The 25,569-nt window shown below is 39.1% G+C and overlaps 1 protein-coding gene and 1 long non-coding RNA gene across 5 annotated transcripts in view; one reads left to right on the forward strand and one right to left on the reverse strand.

Moving 5' to 3' along the window:
* Window positions 1-4,955, forward strand: part of LOC123392856 — a 191,636-nt gene extending 186,681 nt beyond the window's left edge. For both annotated transcript variants that reach the window (XR_006607534.1, XR_006607533.1), the window contains 2 exons: window positions 2,308-2,367; window positions 3,791-4,955. This is a non-coding gene — a long non-coding RNA (uncharacterized LOC123392856). The remainder of the gene's footprint in view (window positions 1-2,307; window positions 2,368-3,790) is intronic.
* Window positions 1-25,569, reverse strand: part of KITLG (KIT ligand) — an 87,546-nt gene that overhangs the window by 25,881 nt on the left and 36,096 nt on the right. For all 3 annotated transcript variants that reach the window (XM_045082971.1, XM_004748570.3, XM_004748571.3), the window contains exon 3: window positions 14,144-14,206. In XM_045082971.1, the coding sequence (XP_044938906.1) occupies window positions 14,144-14,206 (63 nt within the window). The remainder of the gene's footprint in view (window positions 1-14,143; window positions 14,207-25,569) is intronic.

Here is a 25,569-nt window from a genome sequence, read left to right on the forward strand (position 1 = left end):
AACATAGGTCTACCAATAAGAATGAAATTATTTTGGGTCAACATTTTGTTTAGCTGGGTTTCAAAATATTCTCTATTATCAAATAGACTGTGAACATTCATCTGTAAAAACCAACCTCAGCTGACTGACCATTAAAATCAAGCAGTGGATTGGATCTGGCCTATAGTTTTCCAGCCTCTGTTATAAATGGCTCTGGGCCAATAAAGGCTTAGATTATTAGGAAAAAAATCTCTTTGATATATTAAAACCCATTCTATTTTTTAAAATCAGTGTAACATTACTTAAAATAATTACATAAAATAAGTTCATATACTTTGTATACTTTAACACTATGTTTTCTTCTTTAAAGATCTTTTAAGTAGAAGCTCTGAATTTTTTTTTTTAAACTCTGCTAAAATATAACAAGTGAGAAAAATAAGATTGGGGATAGCTATAATTGCCTTGGTTTATAAGATCCTAACAAATCTAAAATAACTTCTGCTGTAATAAAAATATTATAGGGAGGAGCTGATGCCATGTAAAACGAACCAAACCACTAGATTTCCCTTCCTACCAGCAGAATATATCTATGGGGGAAGGCCAAGTAATTTATCCTAAATTATACAAGGGGGCTATCTTCTATTCATTTAACAGAACAGTTTTAATTAATATAACACAGCCAAAAAGGAAACGGGTTTATCTACAAATTGGTAAGCCCCAATTCCTGGAAGCACGAAATGTCATTCAAAACTTTCAAAAGTGTTGGCTCTGGCTTCAGAAAAGTAGAATAAACAAACCCCCAAATGGGAATTAGTTCAATTAGGCCATTTCACTCAACTCATCAACCAAGTTCTCAAAGACTATGTATTTCCAAAGTATGTTCAGAATGGATTCTTTGTTTTGTTTAATCAGTGCTTATCTCAAGCACATGCAAGTTCACATTTGCATCATTCACAGGTCTCTTTCCAAAATGTCACTCTTTCCTTTGGGACTGAATCGCTCTCCAAGTCTCCCTCCATTTAAACAGTGATAATTCCCTTTTAGACAGTCAGCCCTGTCAGCAAGGGGCAGATTTCCTAGGATATGGGATACAGCACAAACTGCAAATAACTGTTTGAAGAGTATTTATATGGTGGTGCAGCCTTCTCCAATTAATTCATTCCGTTGTAATTGTGCAAATTTTTCTGTGGCAAGCAGATTCTAGGTGTCAGTCTCTTTAAACCCTGTCTTCACTCCACTTTTATCAATATGCTTGTCTATCCTTCCCTCAAATCTTCTGACATAGAAAAACCAAAATCAAATTCCCTTATTCTGAACTAAGGTACTCCCTTAGTTTCTGCTAGTCTTGGCGCCTTAAGTGAGCAGGGGTTTTTTTTGTTTTGTTTTTGTTTTTTTTTCCCCCTTTTCCTTTTTTGTGGTTAGAAATGATTTTGGTCACAGGTTTCTTATTTTTAAACCAGGGAACTCTGGTGCTTACTGCCACCATTTCTGTTTATCTCTATTTTCGGCTGAACTCTTTGTTTCCATTCTGTATTTAAGTTCTTATTTAGCTATGACAATGCCCTCACCGCCACTCACGGTCCCCCACGGTCCCCAGCTTTCACATACCCAATCAACAACTGAAGCAACCAACTTTTCCTAGCAAAAATTTTCTAGCCTTAACTTATAATTTCTTACAGTTAAATCCTGGAACTCTCACATCTAATCTTAGCCCAAAACTTGCCCTTTATAACTTATGAAGAATTCTCTGCTTGTTAATATGAGCTTCTGTACTACTACACTACTGAAAATCACATTTCTAAACATCTTGTAAATTGTATTTCATTCATTATTCATTCTTGCCAAATTTCCTTGGGAAAAATACTGTATAATCAATTCAGAGTTCTATCTTTTCATTAATTTGCTTAAAGAGTCACATGTTAGCTTTTTAGGATTCTTGGACTTATTAAAGATAGCTCTGAGGCTGAAACAAAATTAGGTATCAGCCAGTTTTGACCTGTCTGCAAGAAAACCAGCTTTGACTAGATCATATTTTCTTTTTAATTAAATATAATAGAATGAAACATAGGAAACTCATCATTTCATTTGTGAGATAATATATCTGCTTTCTGACTCTTCTAAGATTATGATTAAGAAACATGATTGAAGGCTGTAAGTTTCCCAAATGTAATTTTTCCCTCTGCCTTAATAACAGGCATTATCATCACTATTCCTTAGCTTTCAGAAACCATTTTAAGCTTAAATAGTTTAAATAGTTCTGTATAAATATCAACTCACAACATTCATCAGAAGAATGTAAGATACAAATAATGTTCTCTATTTTACTAGCAGAAGAATGTGAAGAATTAGGAAAGTTGATAAAACCACACAGGAGGCCAAAGAAGTGAGGTAAGAGGTACCTGTCAAATTCTTGAAGTACATATAATTTAAAGTTCCATTCCTGCATATACATGCAAAACAAAACATATTCCTTGCTTTGAAAGGGAAAATCTGCCTGGGTTTTCCTTAACCCCAGACTCTCAATTTCTTATCTTCTTTCCTGGTAGCTTCTGTCTTATATTTGCTGGGTTAATTACAGCAACTCCGGCTAAGACTACTGGAAAAACATGCTTTCAATTCCTATGTAATATGTATCATTCTAAAATGCTAACTGAATCAATTCATCTATAATTCTTGACCTGCTACCATGCCATCACCACTGAAGATTTGTTCAAAAGATGAAAAATTCCTGGGGCTCCTGGGTGGCTCAGATGGTTAGGCATCTGCCTTCGGCTCAGGTCATAATCCTGGGGTCCTGGGATCGAGCTCCCTATCAGGCTCCCTGCTTCTCTCTCTCTCCCACTCCCCCTGCTTGTGTTCCCTCTCTCGCTGCATCTTTCTCTGTCAAAAAAATAAAATCTAAAAAAAAAAAAAAAAAAAAAAAAAAAAAAAAAAAGCTGTAAAATTCCTAAGGGATTTTAAAATACCATAACCAAGTTAATGATTTAACTAAATGATGAAATAAAAGATATAAAAACTACTATACTTAAAAGCATTCTAAACATAAGTAGGAATAGGACTGCTTCCAAAGACCAATAATGAAAATATCTATGCACATTCTAAAACCACACATAAATTTAAAGTGGGTCCTATATGAGCATATAAAATAGATACTATATGATATGTGATATAACACCTCTGCAGTCCCAGAACTGATACATTCGAGACCGTGGCTGAAACTGGGTGCTTTACAAATGCCCTGGGGACTTCCTCAGTCTGGCATGCCTTTCTCTTCTCTATCCCCTCCTCCTTTCAAGAAATTGTTCTGGTTTATAAGCTAAAATAAGTTTACACATTATTCTGCATCAGTCTTAGATGCACAGGAAGTCTCTAAGAGCAAGTACCATTAGCTTTCACTAGAAAAAACATACTATAAAATATAACATTTCACGCATACTTGGTGCTACCCTCCATTTGGTAGCTCTCAGTAGAGAGAGACCTGTGGCCTTCCTTAGTGGTCCTAATGCAGGTATCTACATTGTGAGAGTTCCCTACAAAGGAGCTGGGGTAATGACTCCATTAGTGATTCTTAGGGAGAAAAGCCCTGACTCATAAACCATGAACCCTCTAAGGAATATCCACAGCGTGCACCCTTTTTTCTAATCCATCTAATCTGATTACCAGCCTTACTGCCCAGGTAGATTGTTTTAGTTTTCTTTGCTTTAATGTGTGTGTGTGTGTGTGTATGTGTGAGAAACCTCAGTCTGGTCAGAATTAGAGGTATGAATGCCCAAGGCACAAAGCATTCCTTTCTTTCTTCTTGTGCTTCCAGCATTGACCTCCAGGCTGAGAGATCCAAAGAACGTAGAGCCATGCCATTGAGAATCACTAGAGTTGAGATCTGGAAGGAATGCATTAGACCACCTGCTCCAGTCCCACCAATTTCAGAAATGGGAAAACCAAGACCTAGAGCCGTGGAGTGGTTTGTTCAAGGTTGTACAATAAATGTAAAACAGAAACATGAGAACGCCAGGACTCACCTAGTTCTTTCATCAGTGGTATAAAGCACGTACAGTTGCAGTATTTGCTTTCCATAAAGGTGACCATGAGTCTTACGGTCTCACATCTGGACCACGCATACTGGTCCTTCGACTCAAGTAAGAGAGCTCTGGGGAGTGGAAATGGCTCTTTCTGTGTCAGTTCAATGAATTCAGAGTCCTAATGATGAAAATAAATTTCTCCGAGCCAACTGTCACACCCAGACAGCAAATGCCAGTCGTCTTTAGTGGACTTTCTTTATTCTCCTTCTAGTATTTACCCTTAGGGCTGGAGAACACACTCCCCTGCTACTCTCAAACATTCCAAGGCAGGCAAATTTCAAACATTTCTATCAAAGCACTTTGCAAAACAGTGTGTGCTCCCAATGCTGGTATGGAATCTCTAAAATCTTAACTACCTTTTGGAGAAGCTGGTTTTGTCATGATTTATTTTGGTCTTCTGCCTAAACAATTCATTTGGATCTTCAGTATTCTCTTCAGGCATCTGACTCTCATGTTCTTGCTTGGATTAAAGTGATGTAGAAACCTCAATCTGATTAAGCTGGTAATCAGTCCAAACACTATAAATATGTGTTATTTCCCAGGGCAGGCCTATAAATGGTCTCTGATCCTCACCCAAAATGGCACAATGATGGAGGAATGGCATGGCCAGGTAAGGGCAGAAATGATGAACAAGAAGCTCACTGTCTAGTCCCAACTATTCACACACTTTGTGGTTTTTAGTCAAGTCACTTAATCTATTCAGAGCTTCATGTTTCTCCATAAAATACCAGGGTCTGTCTAATCTGTACTAGCCAATACGGGGGCTATTAGCCCCTGTGGCTACTTACCACACAAACTATAGCTTGGCTGATTGAAGCACTAAAATTTTAATTTTACTTAACTTGTTTAAAGTAAAAAAATCAATACAATTCAGTGACTGGAGGAAGTGTGGTTTTTGAGGTTTTTTTTTTTTTTTTTTTTGAAGATTTTATTTATTTATTTAGAGAGCACATGCAAGCTGGGGGAGGGGCAGAGGGAGGGGAGAGAGCATCTCAAGCAGACTGTGCTGGGCATGGAGCCCCACGCGGGGCTGGATCTCACATCTCTGAGATCACCACCAGAGCCCAAATCAAGAGTCAGATGCTCAACTGACCAAGCCACACCAGCTGCCCCAGGCCTGGAAAACTTTTAAGTATATTTGGAAAAACTCTGGTATATGAATCGGCACTTTCAATTGTAAATTTTATGAAAATTGAAAGGAGTAAATATTTCTGACGAAAATTTAATATCTGCACTGAAGTGTGCTATAGGTGTGAAATACACAGTGGATTTTGAATATGAAAAAATTTAAAATATTCCATTAATTTAGTTTGAGAAGGTAAAATGTTATTTTGGATATATTACAATAAAAACTATTTTACTGGGGCACCTGGGTGGCTCAGTGGGTTAGGCCTCTGCCTTCGGCTCAGGTCATGATCTCAGGGTCCTGGGGTCGAGCCCCGCATCGGGCTCTCTGCTCAGCAGGGAGCCTGCTTCCCTCTCTCTCTCTGCCTGCCTCTCTGCCTACTTGTGATCTCTCTCTCTGTCAAATAAATAAATAAAATATTAAAAAACAAAACAAAACAAAAAAAAAACTATTTTACTTATTCCCCTGTTCCTTTTTACTTTTTTTTTTTTTTTAAAATGTGGCCACTGAACAATTTTTAAGATTACACATATGGCTTCCATTATGTTTCTACCAGACAGTAATGGCCTAGCTATTCTGAAGAGTATCTTCATATAATCACTAATTAAGATGGGTCCTGTAGTTTGAGTACACAAAAGAGCTACTTAAAAATAGTATTTAATGTTATATTTTATTCATTTAATATTTTATACCTATGCACTAAAAAATACTTTCTTTTTATATAGGAGGTATAAGTAGGTAAGTACAGTATCTACTTGGAGGATTTAATCTGTTTCTCTAGGAAGTACTTCTAATCCTAGGGGTTGAGCCTCAGGATCCTTACCAACAACTAGGAAACTTGCCCTATGGCTTAACTGGATAATGGTAGATCCTCAGCCAGTTGGACCAATTGGAAAGTCCCTACCCCAAGCCGGTAGGTAATAGAAACTAAGCCATCTCTGAGCAGCGCCACAACCGCAGATATATAAAGTTGGGAGTCTGGGGTAGCTACATTTCACCAGATGACCGGAACACAAAGAAATTCTGCACAGACAGAACAGCATAAGGCAGAGATGCAGAGACTCAGAGAGAGGAAAAGGGAGACCCGGTAGTTTTCCGGTACTGGCTGGAATCCCTTCATGAAGCCTGGCCACATCCTTGCCCTTTTACTAGAATGCTGTTCTCTTAAGCATCCTTATAACTAGAATTTTTTTTTTTTTTTGCTTTCTTTTTTTTTTTTTTTTAAAGATTTTATTTATTTATTTGACAGAGTGAAATCACAAGTAGGCAGAGAGGCAGGCAGAGAAAGAGAGAGGAGCAAGCAGGCTCCCTGCCAAGTAGAGAGTCCGATGCGGGACTCGATCCCAGGACCCTGAGCTGAAGGCAGAGGCTTAACCCACTGAGCCACCCAGGCACCCCTCTGCTTTCCTTCTTTAAGTTTCAATTCATTACTGTTAGTGAGAACCAAAGAACTCTAAACAAGTAACATGGACTCCTTTAACATCTGGGAATCGGGACATATTTTGACAACAGTTAAATGTTTATTGGTGAGCAATTTTTTGAGTAATACCTACCTCCTTGAATGGCAGAGAAATACAGAGGAGTGAAAGATTTGACCCCTAATCTTTCCTAAATAAATCCCTAAATAAGACAGTAAAAAGAAAGCATGACAAAATAATGGTAGCCTCTAACAAATGTATATATCCTATATCTTGGACTTTTTCCGATCTTAATTATTTCTCACAACACGTTGAGACAAATACATAACACATACAATTTTAAACAGCTCTGTAAGCCATATACGATCAGGTACTCAAAATGAACAGGTATCCAAAATGGACAAATTCTATAAAAATGCAGAGATGATGAACTAAAAGGTAGGGTCCACAGACCAGATCCCATGTTGGTGTTACTGACCACCGTGTCTCCCCGAGTCAAGCAGAGCAGGGGTAATGCCAGTTTTTCCAAAGAGAGCTGGGTCTCGAACAGTAGGAAATGGCTCTGGGGAGAAAGGGGGATCTCCTCCTGGCCTCGGATAAAGAGGGTCATGAGGTTGCTTTCAGGGGCAAGATACTACATGACTGGGCAGTAGAACCGGCATGAGCGGATGGAAGAGGGAAGGGCATTCGTGGTGAAGGGCAGTAGCCCTGAGCCAAGTCCTAGAGTTGAGAATAAGCACGGTAATGTTAGGAGAAAGGGATGCATCTTCCTGGGGTGGCAGGTTGGTGTTGAGAAATAAAAGATAATAAGATGAGGCAAGATTAGGAAGAGTCCTGAGCATCAGATTGAGGAATTGGGCGTTGATCCTTTAGTCTCTGGAACAATGAGGAAGTCCTTGATTATGGAAATGACTCCATGAAAGTAGTTTAGTTTTTATTTTTTTCAAGATTTTACCTATTTATTTGACAAAGAGAGATCACAAGCAGGCGGAGAGGTTCCCTGCTGAGCAGAGAGCTCAATGCGGGACTCAATTCCAGGATCCTGAGATCATGACCTGAGCCGAAGGCAGGTCATTAACCCACTGAGCCACCCAGGCGTCCTCAATGAAAGTAGTTTAATAGGAGCCTCAAGGAAACCCTGATTCCTAAAAATTGCATAATGCCTTATGCATAAGATTTTTAATAAAATGTACATATATCTAAAAAAGAAGGGCAATAATGTTGAGGTGCAGGTATTGTGTGAGGCGTTATAGGCATTCATCTCACAATAATCCTGTGGACTCCATCCAGGTCAAATTTGTGCCTTAGAGGAATAACAAGAGATTACGTGAGAACTTTTCTCCTTCCTTCCTCACTTTCTCTCAGCAAGTTATTCATTAGGTCCCTATCAGTCATTAGGCACTAATGCTATAAAAACAGAGCAAACATAGACAATCCCTGTCCTCATGAAGTTTACAGGTCTAAGCCGAAGGTTATCAATTAAGTAAATACACAAATAAACGGGAAACTGTTCCTTTGAAGACGGTCACAAAGGGAGTTTCCAACCGGAGGATTTGGCTTCATCAAGGAGGAAAAGGAAGGCTCCCTTACAGAAGCGAAAATGAAACCTAGAGTCTGGAGTTACTGGAATCAAAGGTCCCACCATGTGCAGAGGAACAGGGGCCACAGGGAACCTGTGAGGATGTGCATGCGGCTGGTAGAGGGTCTGCCGCGCAGTGGGAACCCATGAGGACGTAGGGCTGGAAGAGGGTTTGAAAAGGTGCCACACAATGCGGGTCTTAGAGGCCTGGTTTCAGGAGCTCCTTTTTTCTGTTTCCTAAGAACTCTGGCATTCAAAGCATAGAAAGAGGGAAGGGTAAAACAATTAGGTGTGTGTTAGCTTGTTTAATCAGTTGTGTCAACTCAAGAAGAGTCAAAACCTCAAATGAGAAGCCCTGGAATGGCCAGGGAGATGGGAGGAGCCCAGAGGCAGCAGAGCCCAGCAAAAGAAGGCAGGAAGACCGGAGACTGGGAATCCTGCACACCCGGGGCAGGGGGCTGCAGGGGGACAGTCGCCTGGAGGATTATGGTTAGAATGAGGTTACATATTCCCAATGACTTCTTTCTTTAACCTTGCCTTTAAAAATAATTAAAAACTGGGCACCTGGGTGTCTCAGTGGGTTAGAGCCTCTGCCTTCAGCTCAGGTCATGATCCCAGGGTCCTGGGATCAAGCCTGCATTGGGCTCTCTGCTCAGCAGGGAGCCTGCCTCCCCCTCACTCTCTGCCTGCCTCTCTGTCTACTTGTGATCTCTATCAAATAAATAAAATCTTATAAAAAAATAATTAAAAACTGACATGACATACAGTAAAGAATGGTTTAGGTAAGCATCAATAGATGCTAAATTTGGGGGGAAAACTTTTGATGAGGAACTGTGCATGATCTTAAAACATCTCCCTCTAATATTGCTCATGCGTTGCTAATGAGTAAATACATAGAACTAGCAGAATATCTTCACCAGGGGATCTGTTTAAGCACCTTGAGGGGAAAATGGGCACTGTGTGCCTCTGGGTGTGATAACCTAAAGACATTTCATCACTTATGTAGCATCATGGCTTCAAATGCATAATCTGAATATAATCATTAAGAAACATCAGTCAAATGTTTCAAAGACACACATCTTACTTAAAGGGGATGGTTGTGTTACTTTACATTTTAATGTCATAGAGACAAAAGAAAGGCTGAGGAGCTTTTAAAGCAGAGTAAAGAGACAGGAGATATTAGCTTACACAAGCTTAGTGGGCTTAAAACAGCACAGATTTATTATTTTACTGTTCCTGAGGTCAGAAATCTAACACAGGTCTTACTAGGCTCAAATCAGGGTGTTCATGCAGTCTGGGTTTCTTTTAGGGGCTCTACCAGAGAATTCCTTTCCTTGCCTTTTCCAGCTTCTATTTTATTTTAAGATTTTATTTACTTGAGATAGAGGGAGAGTAAAAGAGTATAGGCTAGGGGACGGGCAGAAGAAGAGGGAGCAGACTCCCCACCAACCAGGGAGTTCTGGCTCAATCCTAGAACCCTGGGATCATACCTGAGCTAAATGGAGACACTTAATCAACTGAGCCACCCAGGAGCCCTGCCTTTTCCAGCTTCTGGAGACTACCTGCATCCCTTGGCGGGTGGTCCCTTACCCTGTAAGGACCTATTTTATATTTTTATATTTTAGCAAGAGGCTTTCATTGAGGTTAAACAAAAACCTTGTTGTTTAACCCTTAAACTGTCCCTGCTCTCCTTCTCCCAAGGGATTCACTTAAAAACAAGTCCAAGAAAAACAGCTCTAGGTAGCAAAGCCCAGATACAAGGATGGATCAGGCCAGGTGGAGACATCCGATCAGTGGGGGGATGCATACTGTCTTCCTGGTTACCAAGGAGTATGGGCCCCGCCCTCTGGGAGCCTTTTGGGTGCCAATCCCAATCAAGGTGTAATAGGCTGGCTTAAAGGCCTTTGCCCTTAAAAGCTAGTCTGTGAAACAGCGAAGGGTTGCCCTCTCTTGTAAGACGTGTGTCCCCAAACGTTCGGTTAGATTCTTGATGCTTGGCGCGAAAGAAAGCTTTGCTTGACCTTCGATTTATATCGGTTTCGCTCCTTTAATCACGGATCCATTATTGGGGCATAACAACCCCATTTTCAAAGTCAACAATTCGACATCTTTTAATCATTCTCTCTGACTCTCACACTCTTGCTTCCTTCTTATAAGGATTCACGAGATTAGACCACACCCATCTGGATAATCCCAGATAAACTTCCCATCTCCCACATCCTTAATTACATCAGCAAAATCCCTCTTACCATGTAAAAGATATATTCACAGCCTGGGACATCTTTGGGGAGCCATTATTCTGTCTATCACACATAATGTCAAAAAAGGAAATCATTATCCTAGATTAGATCTTGTACTGGGGGAAAGAAATACTTAAAAAATTTTTTTTTGATAAAACTGAAATACAGCCAATAGATTTAAACATTTTTGTTATTGCTAAATTTATTGAAACTGACAACCATACTGTGGTTAGGTAAGAGAAAATCCTTTACTTAGGAAATACACACTTAAGTATTTAGGGATAAACAGCCATTAAGTATACAAGTGACTCAATGAGTTTAGAAAAATAACACACACACCTGAGCACAAAAAGCAAGCATTTATTAAAGCAAATGGGGCAAAATGCTAAAAACAGATGAATATGGATTACAGTTTGTGAGTGTTCTTAGAATATGCTTATAACTTTGCTGTATATTTGAAATTATTTCTGAATAAAAAGTTAAAACTGATGAATCTATAACTAAAACTGATAATTTTTTTCTAAACTCAAATACTAGAAACAAGTCATAGTTTATCTTATTTTATAAACATTGAATGACTACAGATGTGTGACACAAATTCAGCAACACAGTTTTTGGTCTTTCTGTGGCAACATTACTGGTGAATGGAAGGAGCAGAAATGTTTAGGATTTTAAGTTAGGATTTTTATGGTTAGTGACTTAAAATCCTAACTGTCTGGCAATATTATAGTTTCAAGAGTTTAAAATAGAATTAGTAATTATCATCAGATTTAAACACCAACTGGTTGGTCACACCCTGCTATCTGTGAGAATCCGCTAGGTAATTTTCTAGGAGGTTTCTTAGAAAAGTAGCTCCCTAAATATTCAGGAGTATTTAGCAGATTTTTAAAGCAAAAGCATGACAATGAACTGTATTCTATTCTAGAGCCTTCTGCCCGGTGCCTCAGGCAGAATTTTATTGCTTTGGCCCCAGAGAATCTTTCTGGTCTCCATTCTGATTCCTACTCTGCCCTCTATTGTTGAGAAACAAAAGATAAAGCAGCTGGGACTCTGACCCCTGACAAATCATCACTGGCCTCTCCACTGGGAAACTCCTCTGGTCTTGGCAGAAACCCACATTTTTAAAATAAAGGTAAAACAAAGCCTAGGACCAGTTTCTGCCCAAAGCCTTCTGCACGGGCTTATTTTTCTTGCCAATTATGGTGGCCAAGAACAAAGTTTCTCCAGTTGTGCCAGGACAGTATGCCAAGATCAAAGAATAGTGGACTTTTCTCAATTACAGAAACACGAAAAAAAATGTGGCAATGAATCAGCTTTATTTTTACAAGTTTGGCTCTTGCTACCACCAGCCCATACTGAAAACTGTGATTTAGCATAATCTATGATTATACCAGCACAAAATAATCTATTTTGTTATTTTCAGTTTAACATTAAGAGCTGCATGATTTCTTTGAGTCAGTTTGGCAATCACACAACTAAATGCTTCTCCAGTCAGGGCAGAGTACATCTTTATTACTTAAATGTTTCACTTAGAACACCTTCCCTTGGGGCGCCTGGGTGGCTGAATCAGTTAAGTGTCTGCCTTTAGCTTAGGTCTTGATCTCAGGGTTCTGGGATCAAGTCTCACACCAGGCTTCCTGCTCAGTCTGCTTCTCCCTTTCTCACTTCCTCTGCCTCTCTCAAATAAATTATTAAGAAAAATAATAATAAAAAAATTTAAAAAATAGAAAAAAAAAGAATACCTTCCCTTGCCCTTGCTATTATAATTATTTAGATACTCATATACTGTAACCCAAGGTTAAATGTCAGATGACCTGAAGTTTCTTTTTTTAAATGTATTTTTAAAATTTCTTTTCAGTGTTCCAGCATTCATTGTTTATGCACCACACCCAGTGCTCCATTCAATATGTACCCTCCATAATACCTACCACCAGGCTCACCCAACCTCCCAACCTGAAGTTTCTTTTTTAAGAGTGTCACTTTTTAGTTGTATAACCTTCAGTGAAATATTCTTGCCAATCTCAGTGTGTCATTTGTAAAACAGAAATCACACAGATTATGGTGGCTATCTTGCCTTCCTGGAAGGGTTTTTCTAAACATCCAAGGAGATAAATATGTGAAATCATTTTGAAAGTTCAAAAAAAAATCACATTATAAAAAGGCCCCTTTCATCCCCCTTACTTAGTTATTATTAAAGCACACAAGGCTAGGTGATGTGTTTGTTTCTTAAAGTATCTGGTAAGGTGCTGACTCCTCTTTTTTTCCTAAACAAATGCTGTGCTTATTCCCAGAGTAACTGAATGATTAGATTAACTTCCAGTCTGCTATGATTTTACATTTCTATCTCCAGAGAATGCCCCCTAATTCAACAGGACAGACACTGACCTAGACTTGAGGCTATCTGGTTTAGCATGAAGAGACACATTCTACGGAACTTTAGATAGCTCATGCTAACTTAAATAATTACTTTCTTATGGAAAAGAAATAGGCCTTTGACATTCTCTTGAAATGACAGCCTTAGAGTCTGTCTTTGAAAGACTTTTTAAGCATAAGCACTTAGCCATGGGCTTAACATAGTTTAACTGGTAACAATGGATTGATTGGCTAATCCACAAAAAGTATGCAAAGCCTGAGATAGCTTGCACCAAGTGGGTCTGTAATAAGTGTTCCATAAATCATGGAAAGAGGTCTACTTAAAATCACCCAAATGATTTTAAGTTCAACTCAAGGAATACAATACAGCAGTTAAAATGAATCAGCATGGATCAGCGCCTGTCATAGGTGTGTTGCAAAACAGAAGTTGCAAAGTGGTAAATACCGTGTAATGCTATTAAGTATGAAATTGTGCAAAAATACAGTAACTTATGTATGAGTACAGATTTGCAGTAAATGGAAAAGAGCAGGTGCGGCTACTTCGTGTTGTTGCCCTAGCACAACCCCCGAGGACGCTATCCTCACGCCAAGCCCTGAAAACATGCAGTGGGATGAAAATTCCAGCTCAGAAGACTTGTTCCTAATAGTCAAATTGTGTATAAGAACAAAGTGGGGATTTGTGGAGACAAGAAAGAGGCAATACAAGGGTCTTTAGTAATATTTATAATGTTTCACTTGAAAGTAGATTTGAAGCAAATACTGCACCATGGTAAGGTTTTACAAGCTACATGGTGGGTATGTAGGCATCTCTATGCTTGCAAGATTTCTTCATGTTTGAATTCTGGTAATTTGTAATCAGAAAAATAATTAAAATTTCTTGGTTGCGGTAATAAAAGCATATTTATAATTATAACCTCCTATTTATATTGTAAATTTCTCAAAATCTATTGACTAATACATAGTGGTCTCAAATTAAATAGGAAAAAGACTTCTAGAGGACCTTTGCAGAATATGCAAAGAATTTGCCTAATTTCACACTCCAGCTTTTAGGAGGAAGTTACAGGAAAGAGAAATCTGTGGCTAGCTCTAAGGAAGATGATCTTATTTACTTTAGAAGTAACAGGTCTAAGACAACATGTACTGAAAAGCTTACCCATAAGTAAAGTTTAGCAGTTACTTGAGGATAAAACAAAAATAATAACCATGCAACTTGAATTCGAAGGATACTTTCTTCAAATTCCGAGCGTTAGCTAACTTCTAAATGGGCGGTAATTCCATGTCTCAATAGAATGACCCCATCCCTTTAATCAGCTACTAAAAAGGAACTCAGAAATGTACATTTTACTCACCAAAACATCCATTCCGGGGACATAGTTGAGGGCTATCTTATAGTCTTTTGGAAGATTTGCCACCTACAGAGACAAGAAAAGAAGGGGAAGGAAAAAAAGGAAAAAAATCCATGAGAAAATTCATATATAGCAATTAATATTGTTTTTAGTGGGAGAAAAATACAAACCTATTGTATTATTTTTAATTTATCACTGCATTTCAATATTTACCTTTTCTTGATTTCCTTTTGTAACCAAAAGCACTCTCCAAAAATACAGTAATAATACAAGTCTTTTAGTCTCTAAATTCAGTAATAAGTATAATCCAGTGAGTTTTGGAAACATCTAAATTTCAGTTTCTATCTGTGGTCTTAGAATTCCCTTCCAGGACTGTTCTACTGTTTCACCAAAGAATCAGTAATACAATGTTTTGTTTTGTTCTTTTTGGTCAGTGGTTCTCAAAGTGCTGTATCACCAGGGAACCACTAAAATTGCAAACTCTCAGGCCACATCAGCCCTACTGAATCTTACTTAAGTCCTCCAGGTGATTCTGATGCAAGTTTGAGAACTTGATCCTAGAAAAAAATGTCAGTGAAACCTCAAAAGAACACTACTACCCATGAAATGCAAATGCTTTCTAACTTAAATAATTTGTAGAGATTCAGTTAAGTGCGATAATGTAATCTGCTTACATAGGCCTGAACATTAGAAATGTCTCAAATGTCTACCTAGCTTCTTTTAAAGGCTTTTTAAAAATATCTAACATGTTTTCATCAGTCACTGTGGCGTGTGTTGAACAAACACCTGATCTGGAACCAAATCTAAATTCTGTACTTCGGGGTTTTGATGTTGTTGTTGTTGTTTTCATTTTTCTTAATTTGTTTTTATTTTGAGAAAAGTCACAGTCTTTTGTAGTTAGTACAGAACAAAGAACTTTTTTTCCCTGAACCATTTGGAATTTGTTTGGTAATTTGATATCCCATTAGCCCTTAATACCTTATATATTCTCATACGCAACAATCATACGATGATGAAAATCAGGATAAATTCTGCACTTTGGTTTCTTTGTCTCATCTATAAAATGGAAGATTAAAGTACCCATGTCAAACAGCCAATTTACAAACCGAGATAACTTCATGTGCTAAACACATCATAGACAATCCATATGCTGTATTGAGGGGTATACAGGCAACTGACTTGCTAGGTATAGATCCTGGCACGTCACAGAGTGCTAGGTTCCCTTATCTCCTTTCTCACATACAGCACCAGCTCCCTCATACCACCACAAATGCAAATTTCCAGCTACAAATAGCCAAAAACTGATTTAGACCATAGGTCTTAAGACAAAATACGTTATAAAAAAGTGATTTTGTACTATTATGTCTTCAATAAGTCTGCCCTACTTTTACAGATTTTTCCCTTCATCCTTTCTCTGAAACCTTTGCTCTTCCCCATAGTAAGCTAGATCTAGCTCATGCTCGCTGGACTAGGTCACCTCTGACAAGTCTCCCATAACACAATCTGTAGGCTTCTTCCTGGCCATGCCAAGAGCTCCTAGAATCTGAGAACAATTTGGTGAGAAAGGAATACAGGCACAGGAATACAGGCACAGGCCTAAGTGAGTCAGAAGGAAGCCAAGGTAGCAACTGATCCCTCTGCGCTTACAACTATTCTCCCTCTAATGGTACCACCTCATCTGAGGCTCAAGCCTAGTATTTTCTCAATATGCGCCAGGTACTGTGTTCAACAAGGGCTTATGTTGCATGATCACATCCAATCTTCCAATCCCTGTGTTACCGAACAGTCAAGGAAATTAACGCTCAAAGAGGTCAAGTAACTAACCAGATCACAGTTTCTGCTTGTAAAATATGAACTAGAACTCAAATCTCTTGACAGGAGAGCCTCCCTTGCCACTACTGTTCTATCTACTACACATTTCGTCTACTCTCTGCACGTTTGTCCTGTGTACTTTATTCCTGTCGGTCAAATTTCCCATCAGACTTCTAAAATTTCTTTGTCTTTGGATCTTCATGCTCATCTTTGAAAAGCAAAATGACCCAGTCATTTTATGTAAGCCCTCCTGGCAAAGACACAGCTGACACTTCTGTGGGTAGAAACACTGGAATTAAACTGAGCAGCAACATTTTATTATGTCATGAACCAACCGTGTAAACTAAAGCCATTCCAGATGGAGAAATGTGACAAGAAGTGGCAGGTGTTCTGAACATCACCTGCTTGACAATCTAGCCCCTCCTTAAGAATTTACATTATATCTATCTACCTATATAAAATTGACAGATTTAGTGTTCAGAAAGCTAAGGACCTGAGTATACATAAACCTAGTGAGCAGAAAAACATGTAAGGGATATATGGCCAATTCTATTTTATTAGTAATTTATATATAAAAATCAGTTGGGGCGTACCTGGGTGGCTCAGGGGGGTTGGGCCTCTGCCTTCAGCTCAGGTCATAGTCTCAGGATCCTGGGATTGAGCCGCATTTTGGGCTCTCCGCTCAGCAGGAAGCCTGCTTCCCAACCCCCACCACCCAGTCTGCCTCTCTGCCTACTTGTGATCTCTCTGTCAAATACATAAATAAAACCTTTAAAAAACAATCAGTGGAAAGAAGTCAGCTTACTGAAACACACTGAAATCTCCATACCTTATACTTGGGGGGCGGTATATAATAATAATTTCTGCCTTAAACTGATTTATTAAGATTTTAATTTCCAATGGGATGAAAATACTATTTTTGAAAAATACTCTGCAATCTAAAACAAGTTTTCATATATACATTCTTTGTTACAATCTCATGAGATATATACTATTAAGCCTATTTTATAGATGAAGACATGGAGGCACAGAGGGGCTAACCGGTAGCAGACATCAGGAGTTCCCGATGGAGGGAGGATACAAACCTGGCCCTCCGTGCCTGGCTCAGCACCGTCCTCTACAGAGCAGTTTCCTTTCATTACTCTCTTGGCTGCCATTGGTTCCTTTCCAGTTACATTTGGAAAAGAACTTAATAAGTCAAGCTGTAGATTTTTATGGTTGCTTCATGAATTATTGTATGACTTTCTAAGCGCTTGGTAGTGTGTGGAAGAGCCCTCAGAGAGCACAGATAACTCTGTGATAAATTCAGCTTCTTTGATATATACTGATCATAACAGAAAGTCTGTAGAGGGAGGAAGCCTTTGGGATTTAGAAGATGTTCCTTTCAGTTAGTTTGATGGGGGAGTCATGGCACAGGTTCTGGGGACACACTGTTAGATCCAGGCCCTTCCACATGTTAACTCAGATCTTGGCAAGTTACTTAATCTGCTTTAATGTCAACATGTATAATATGGGAATCATAACAAAATCTAGCCAGTGAATTTATAAAGACTAAATAAGGACTAAAAACTCATTTAAAACACCTGGTGCTTAAGCATGGTATGTACACAAAGACGAGTTTATATTAAATGCAAGAGAGTGGGACATTCTAGACGGAGAAGGGGTCATATGCAAAGACAAAGGCATGGGAAAGCACAGGTGTGTTCAGGAGATCACGGGCAGATAAATCAGGTTCCAGAACGTTAAGAGACAGGAAATATGTCAATAAAAACACATTAGAGAAGGACTTAAATGTTGGGCTAAGGAGGCCAAATGGGAGGCAGTAAAGTTCAGGAGGACATGTTCTACCACCAAACCCACCAAGTCGCTTTTGCCTCATTTCCTCTCTGACGAACTTTTACACTTGTCTGTAAAATAAAGGGAGTGAACTGGGTAATTACTAAAAATGTAGTCTGCTCTACCTTTATCCTGGAAGTAGTGGTGCTATACTGAACACGGAGGGATCAGGACAGTAAATTTTCAGGAAGACCTTCTGGAAGGTATGGATTGGACCAAAGACAGAACAGAGCCCAGGAACAGTTTAGAAGACCATTAGAAAAGTGCTGAACATGAATGAAATATTTATCTAGAAACTGGAAGCCAAAATAACCAGAAATGAGGTTTAGATTTGAGGGAAGTAGCCTATTGGGAGGGTTAAATGGATGACTAATCAAAACTATAGATTTTAAAAACAAATCCATTCTGGTAAAATAAGTTCAGGTCAAAAAACAAACAAACAAACAAAAAAAACAAAAAGGAAGTTAATTGATGGTGAATTTTGCCAAAAGCCAAATTATCCCAATGAGCTTTTGTGGTTTGGTGTATGAAGATGTCAATACTATGCTAGACTGTAAAATGCATAAAACTGCAAAAACAAGTCACTTTATGATGGGCTCATTCTACTAGATGGGCCCCATTGGATAGCTTTAGGATTGATCATACTCGGTGACACTGGGAAGCACAAAAACAAAAGCAAACACATAAGAGAAAAGCATGCAGAAATGCTGAAAACTCAGCCAAGAAAAAGTCTTTTGACACCAAACAGATACTGGCTACATACCAGGTCCTAAAGGTATTTGGACTCAGAAGAAAAAAACTCAAAGTGAGAACACTTAATGACTTCTCTAGATCACTAATCTAAAATCTTTGGATCACATGGTTCAAATGTCATTGAGGTCTCTAAATCTCATGCAGGCAGTGACTTCTTGGACATCTTTGCTGAGACCCTTCCTTGTCTCAGTTGTTTCTCCTCAGTGCAAGGGAAAAATCAAAATACAGTAGCAGTAACTCCTGATTCCCTTGGTACTCTACATAAGACGTTGTGCCTAAGTGCACGTCTCTGAGGAAAGAGTCCACAGTTTCCAGAGTCTCATCAGACCCAGATAAGCTTAAGAATCACTGCTTTGGGGGGCGAGAGGGGAAGAGTATCTATGCTTATATTTAAATATCCCACCTCACCCATGTATAGCCGCTTAGCGTAATGCTGGTTTTCAGAAATAACGCAGGAAAAAGCTTTTTGCTTTTTTAGTTTTCCTTCTAAGTCATCCTCTGTTGATACTAACAATGCAACGCAACAAGACAACTCTCTTTAGTTCTCAAAGGTGTTTGTTTTTTGATAACACAGAGATTTAAAAAAAAAAAATTAAGATAACAATTTTACAAGACTTTTCTGAGCCTTTTCTTAGTGAAAAATACCTAAATAGTTAAAGGACTCATCTCCCTCCAGAAATAATAATAAAAGATTAAAAGCAGGTTAAAAGAACATCTACAATATGATCACTTCTTAATCATAAGATGACTACTACCTAGGGAATAAAATTCCTACAATGGTAATTCTTAAACTGCAGTTGACATTTAAATCTTAAATTAAGATATTATAAATTATGAGCTAGGTTCGTGTGTTCCAAAGACCGGTAGCTATGGGTGTGAACTTCTCCACTCAGTTTCCTCTTTCCAGGTAAGGATGGTCAGGTTACTTATCATTAGGTCTCAGCTTCCTAATCAATAAACCAGAGGTAAAAATAATTACCTCCTAGGTTTGTAATGATTAAAGGACAGAATCTAAATAAAATGCTTTACATGGTTCCTAGATACTCACACAGTAACTACTGCTCTAAAAAGTCAAGGAGCAGGAGCCGTAGTACCTAAGTGATTCATCCTATAAAGGAAGAATGACTTTCTTCTTCAAAATTAAGACTCCCGGGCACCTGGGTGGCTCAGTGGTTTAAAGCCTCTGCCTTCAGCTCAAGTCATGATCCTAAGGTCCCGGAATGGAGCCCCGAATCGAGCTTTCTGCTCAGCAGGGAGCCTGCTTCCTCCTCTCTCTCTGCCTGTCTCTCTGCCTACTTGTGATCTCTGTCGAATAAATAAATAAAATCTTAAAAAAAAAAATTAAGACTCCCACATCTGGTAATATAATAGGACATTTGTCAGTTTTTACAAATATTATTTCCAATACACTTCTGTCCTTTCTTTGAACACTACAAGTTCAAAATTTACTTTCAAATATGAGAGGTAAGTTCTGCTAACTGCAGGAGAAGAAATTAAAATGCTAAGTGTAGCCAACTAATAAAAATAAACTTTAAAAACTATCCAACTGGCAAACCATTATTCTTCAAAGGTCCAAAATAGAAAAGGGAAACCTAACCCCCCAAAACTGTGAGCAACCTCTGCTTTTATTTAGTTTATTTTTGAGAGAGAGAGAGAGAGAGAAAGAGAGAGAGAATGCGGGCACAAGTGGGGGGAAGGGCTGAGGGAAGGGAGAAAGAGAGAACCTTAAGCAGGCTCTATGCTCAGCTCGGAGCCTGACTCAGGGCTCAATCTCAAGCCTGAGATCATGACCTGAGCTGAAATCAAGAGTTGAATGCTTAACCAAATGAGCCACTCAGGCACCCCAAGAGATCTCTGCTTCTATTTTATCTTTTTTTTTTTTTTTTTTTTTTTTAAGATATATTGAGAGAGATAGAGAGAGAGCACGGAAGTGGAGTAAGGGAGAGAAGGGGAGAGAAAGAATCTGTGGAGGGCGGAGCCAGCTGTAAGGACTTGCTCTCATGACCATGAGATCATGACCTGAGATGAAATCCAGCGTCAGAGGCTTAACTGACTGAGCCACCCAGGTGCTTTTGACATTTCTGCTTTTATTTTATTTTATTTTATTTTTTTTACTAAAAGATTTCTTAAAATTTTATTTATTTATTTGAGAGAGAGAGAGAGAGACAGAGACAGAGAGAGAGCATATAAGCAAGGAGGAGAGGCAGGGGGAGAAGCAGACTCCCCACAGAGCAGGGAGCCTGACACGGGGTCCTGGGATCATGACCTGAGCCAAAGACAGCCCCTTATCCAACTGAGCCACCCAGGTGCCCCTGAGATTTCTACTTTTTATTTTTATTTATTTATTTATTTATTTATTTTGAGATTTCTGCTTTTTAAAGAGAAGATATGCTTAGAAAAGCTAAGAATACATCTAGAAATGGAAACACTGAGACTCGGAAACTTCATTTTTAATGCTGTGGTAATTCTATTTGAAAAATACGGTTCTTGAAGAAGAATAAAAATCAGAAATTATTCAAAACTGTCCAGAGTGAAACTTATTTGCGGTATTTCTCTATCTCCCATTATGCTCAACTCTAAGAGTCATGTGTTAAAATAAGTGCCTATCAGAAGACCAGGGAAACCATGAATGCCTGAGTTTTAATTCTGTTCTGATTTGGAGACTGGCCTGGAAACGACAGAGTAATTCCACCTTTAGAAAACGGGGCTGGGGTAGCAACCTGCCTTTAACATTTTGAGGAAGAAAAATAATTACTCAATAGATCCTTAAAACAAAAAAGGTTTTTAAAAAGTAACATAGTCACCTTTAATTAAATTCCCCCAAATGAAAGAAAACTATGATTACAAATGAAGGCATCCGTACAAAGAACAAAAGGAAAAACCAGTTTGAACTATTTCAATAACTGGATGCCTCCTTCTGTAACACAACCGTTAAATCTGCAGTCTCGTTGTCCCACAGACCACAAATTTTAAAGTTTGTTTCATCGCTTCCCAGATCCTTGACCCTTTCCTTAGGTAGGTCTGAGTTTGCCATTTAAAACAAGTCTTACAACATCTTTTAGAAACAAAGCAAAATGTTCTATAAATAAATGGAACTATTATGTTGAACAAACATGCCAGAGAGATTTCAAATGAAAACCATGGGGACTGTAGAGGCAGCACAAAGTGTCCAAGAAGAAATTAAAAGAACAACAACCAAAAAATGACAGTAAAGGTCATAAATCATGTACTTCTGTGACATGAGAATCACCCCAAGCAAACAGACTTCAGGTCTCTGGGCACAGTACCAGCTGACACTTAATAGAGAGAAGGAACTGGTAGAGACTGCAAAGAAAGGATTTCAGTCAGAGATTACTGGGCGCACAAGGTAAGAAAGGTAGGCAACCTACTTTGTTTCTCTCAAACAGAATGTACCAACATTATGCATATAAAGCAAACCCCTCTTATTCTATGTAACCTCCCTGAGTCAGGGCATTACTGAATTATTCTAGAAGATTCGAATTGACAAAGTATCATGATAGAATTGTCCCATGGTACTTTAGAGAGAGGCCGTGCTTCTCTGTATCTGTGGAACTCAGAAGTCACTCACATCACTGAATTAGATTAATGAGTTTAGGCTAAGGATGAGAACACAATTTTGTTTTGTTTTTGTTCTGTTCCCCCCTACCCCAAACGAAAAAATCCCCACATTAGAGGTATGATTGCCTAAGCAGTCCTGACACTTACATGCAGATCCCTACCACCCAGGACGCTAGCTGGAAACACCTCACCTTCACAAGTTGAGAGTCCGAATTTCTGCAGTGGGAGCCCTGACAGCTGTACTTTCAGTAAGTACCCTAAAACTCCAAACGAATGATTCTCAAATGATACCCTACACATGGTGGTTGATAGCAGTGACTTCCAACATTTTTTCAGCTGATTCTTTTTTCCACATCAAGTCTTATTTGGAAATCCAGACACAAATGAAGGCTGAATGGCTGTGTGAGCTCCAGGAGCCAGTCTGAAAACTACTGTCATAGAAGGTACCGCGCTGGTAACGGGACCTGGAGCTGGGCTTCACCATTCCTGGGTCTCAGTTTCCTTATTTATTAACTTTTTAAAGGTTTTATTTATTTGTCTGAGAGAGGGAAGAGAGCACAAGCAGGGGGAGTGGCAGGAAGAAGGAGAAGCAGGCTGCCCGCTGGGCAAGGAGCCCAATGCAGGACTGGATCCCAGGACCCTAGGATCACGACCTGAGCCAGAGGCAGAGGCTTAACCCACTAGGCCACACAGGCATCCCTCAGTTTTGTTTTTTTTCCCTTTTTTAAATATATTTTATTTCTTTATTTGATAGGGTGAGAGAGAGCATGAGAGAGGAGAAGGTCAGAGGGAGAAGTAGACTCCCCATGGTGCTGGGAGCCTGAGGCAGGACTCGATCCCTGGACTCTGGGATCATGACCTGAGCTGAAGGCAGTCGCTTAACCAACTGAGCCATCCAGGCACCCCTATTTTTTTAAAAAAATAGTTTTTCCAGATTGTCTCTAAATTTCTTTTCAGCTCCAGGATCCTCTGATCCTACAACACCACTTCTACCACTACTAACAGCTAATATGTAGCAGGCACTTGCTGTGTTCCTAACACTGTTACACTGATTCAATCCTTATAATCACTCTATGATGTACTATTAATCTTAATACTGATAAGGAAACTGAGGCCCAAAGAAGTTATATAACAATAACTGTGATAAGAAACATCATATATACATTCTTTTATTTATTCTCTAAGACAAAATTGGGATGTAGAAATTGAGATTCAGAAAGGTAGTTATTTAAGGTCAAAAAGCTGGGATTTAAATTCAGGTCTACCAAATTCCAAAATCCATTCCTTAACCAATTTATCGGCACAGGTTGATCCTACATGAAATTTTTTTAAATGGCATCCATGTATCATGTATTGTGGTATTAGTGATATGCTTTTATATTTTTATGGAAATGACTTATCTCCCAAACTAGATTATGAACATTTTTTAAAAAGATTTTAATTATTTATTTGACAGAGAGAAAGAGAGATCACAAGTAGGCAGAGAGGCAGGCAGAGAGAGAGGGGGAAGCAGTTCCCCGCAGAGCAGAGAGCCCAAAGCGGGGCTCAATCCCAGGACCCCAAGATCATGACCCGAGCCAAAAGTAGAGGCTTAACCCACTGAGCCACCCAGGCGCCCCTAGATTATGAACATTTTGAGGTCAGGGATTATTCTCCTATTTCCTACTCTATGAAATACGGGTTGCAAATTATGTAGGTCTTTATTCAATTAGAAGTCAGCTGAGTCCTATTTTTGGGGGGAGGGAACAGGAGGCAGAGAGAGAGGGAGGGAGACTCTTAAACAGATTTTGCACCCAGTGTGGAGCCCAACACGGGGCTCAGTCTCACAACTCTGAGACCAAGACCTGAGCAGAAACGAAGAGTCGAACGTCCAACTGACTGAGGCACCCAGTCACCCCTGGTGAGTTATATTTTTTATTAACTTGATTTTTTTTCAATAATCCAAAGTAAACACATTAATTTTACTAGATCAGCTCTTGAAATTAGTGTGTTTACTAGATCTTAAAATCTTGATCTCTTGATTTGTGTGTTTACTAGATCTTGAAATCTTGTTCTCTTGAAATTAAAAAATTTTCCCGAGTCAGTTGCTAGAAGGGAGGTAAAAACCCTCTTTTTCTCAGTCTAATGATTTCACATTTGCCCTTCGGGTGAGGATTTATCCTTTCATGTCAATATTAATGAATATCCCAGGCTGCTCTTTCTCTGTAATGGTTCTTGCCATTTTTCATTGTATCCGCAGACAGGTAACAGACTGAGAATAAACAGATGGTCAAAGACAAGGATGGAAATCTTGGAAGGTGCTTGTAATATCTACTTATGCCTCTTGAAAATACTGGTTTGACATCTCACAGGAAGTAATGCTCATTAAGTAGTTTTCCTTAAACACTTAGCAACTAATATACATATAAGTAATTTTTCTTAAATACCGTGTTAATTTTGGATATGCTGGGCCTGTGGTCAAGTATACCACCATCTTCCAACTATAGTTCATTGCCGATGTACTTGACATTTGCTCCCTACGGTAACTGCGTATCTCCATCGATCATCCTCAGTTCCACAGTTATACCCACAGACCCATGAGAGCTGTAATTTCCCCATTGTGAACTACTTTAAGCATATTTTTGAGACTCACACTAATCTGAGATCCCTATAAATTTATGTAACATAGAAAAAGCTAGTCAAAATAAGAACTGAGACTAAATTAGAATCAAGACACTTATGTCTCCAAATTTTGGAGACCCAACAGACCACCTAGAGCAGTAGCTCTTAAATATCCTTTCAGAAATGTCTTTAAAATGTAGATGCCTGGAGCCCTTCCTCAGACCTGTCATTGTATTAGCTTCTTAGAGGGCAGCCCAGATACCTTTAATTTTAATAAGCACCACAGGGGACCATAATGCTTACCACGGTAAAGCACATCAGGTCTTCCTTCACTGAACAAACATTTAGTGAGCAACTTTTTACCAATATAAAAATGATAATATGAGCATATATTTTCTCTTTTTATTATTTATTTACTTACTTATTTGAGAGAGAGAGAAAGCAGAAACAGGGGGAAGCGGGAGAAGCAGGTTCCCCGCCGAGCTGGGAGCCCAAAGTGGGGCTTGATCCCACAACCCTGGGATCATGACCTGAGCTGAAGGCAGGTGCTTAACTGACTGAGCTACCCAGATGTCCCATATTTTCTTTGAAGTATAGTTTCTTGGGTCACAGATTAATAAGCAACTTGAGGGAGAGGTCCATGCTCTGCAGTCTTTGAAGACTAAATAAAGCAGGAGTGCCTGGGTGGCTCAGTTGGTTGAACGTCCGGCCCTTGGTTATAGCTCAGGTCATGATCTCAGGGTTTTGATATGGAGCCTGACCTTGGGGCTTAGTGTGGAGTCTGTGCTTAGTGCGAAGTCTGCTTGAGATTCTCTCCCTCCATGTGCTTATACTTGCTTCTCTCTTAA

This window comes from Mustela putorius, unplaced genomic scaffold (genome assembly GCF_011764305.1).
Source record: "Mustela putorius furo isolate JIRA1106 unplaced genomic scaffold, ASM1176430v1.1 tig00000640_pilon_pilon_pilon, whole genome shotgun sequence".
NCBI lineage: Eukaryota > Metazoa > Chordata > Mammalia > Carnivora > Mustelidae > Mustela > Mustela putorius.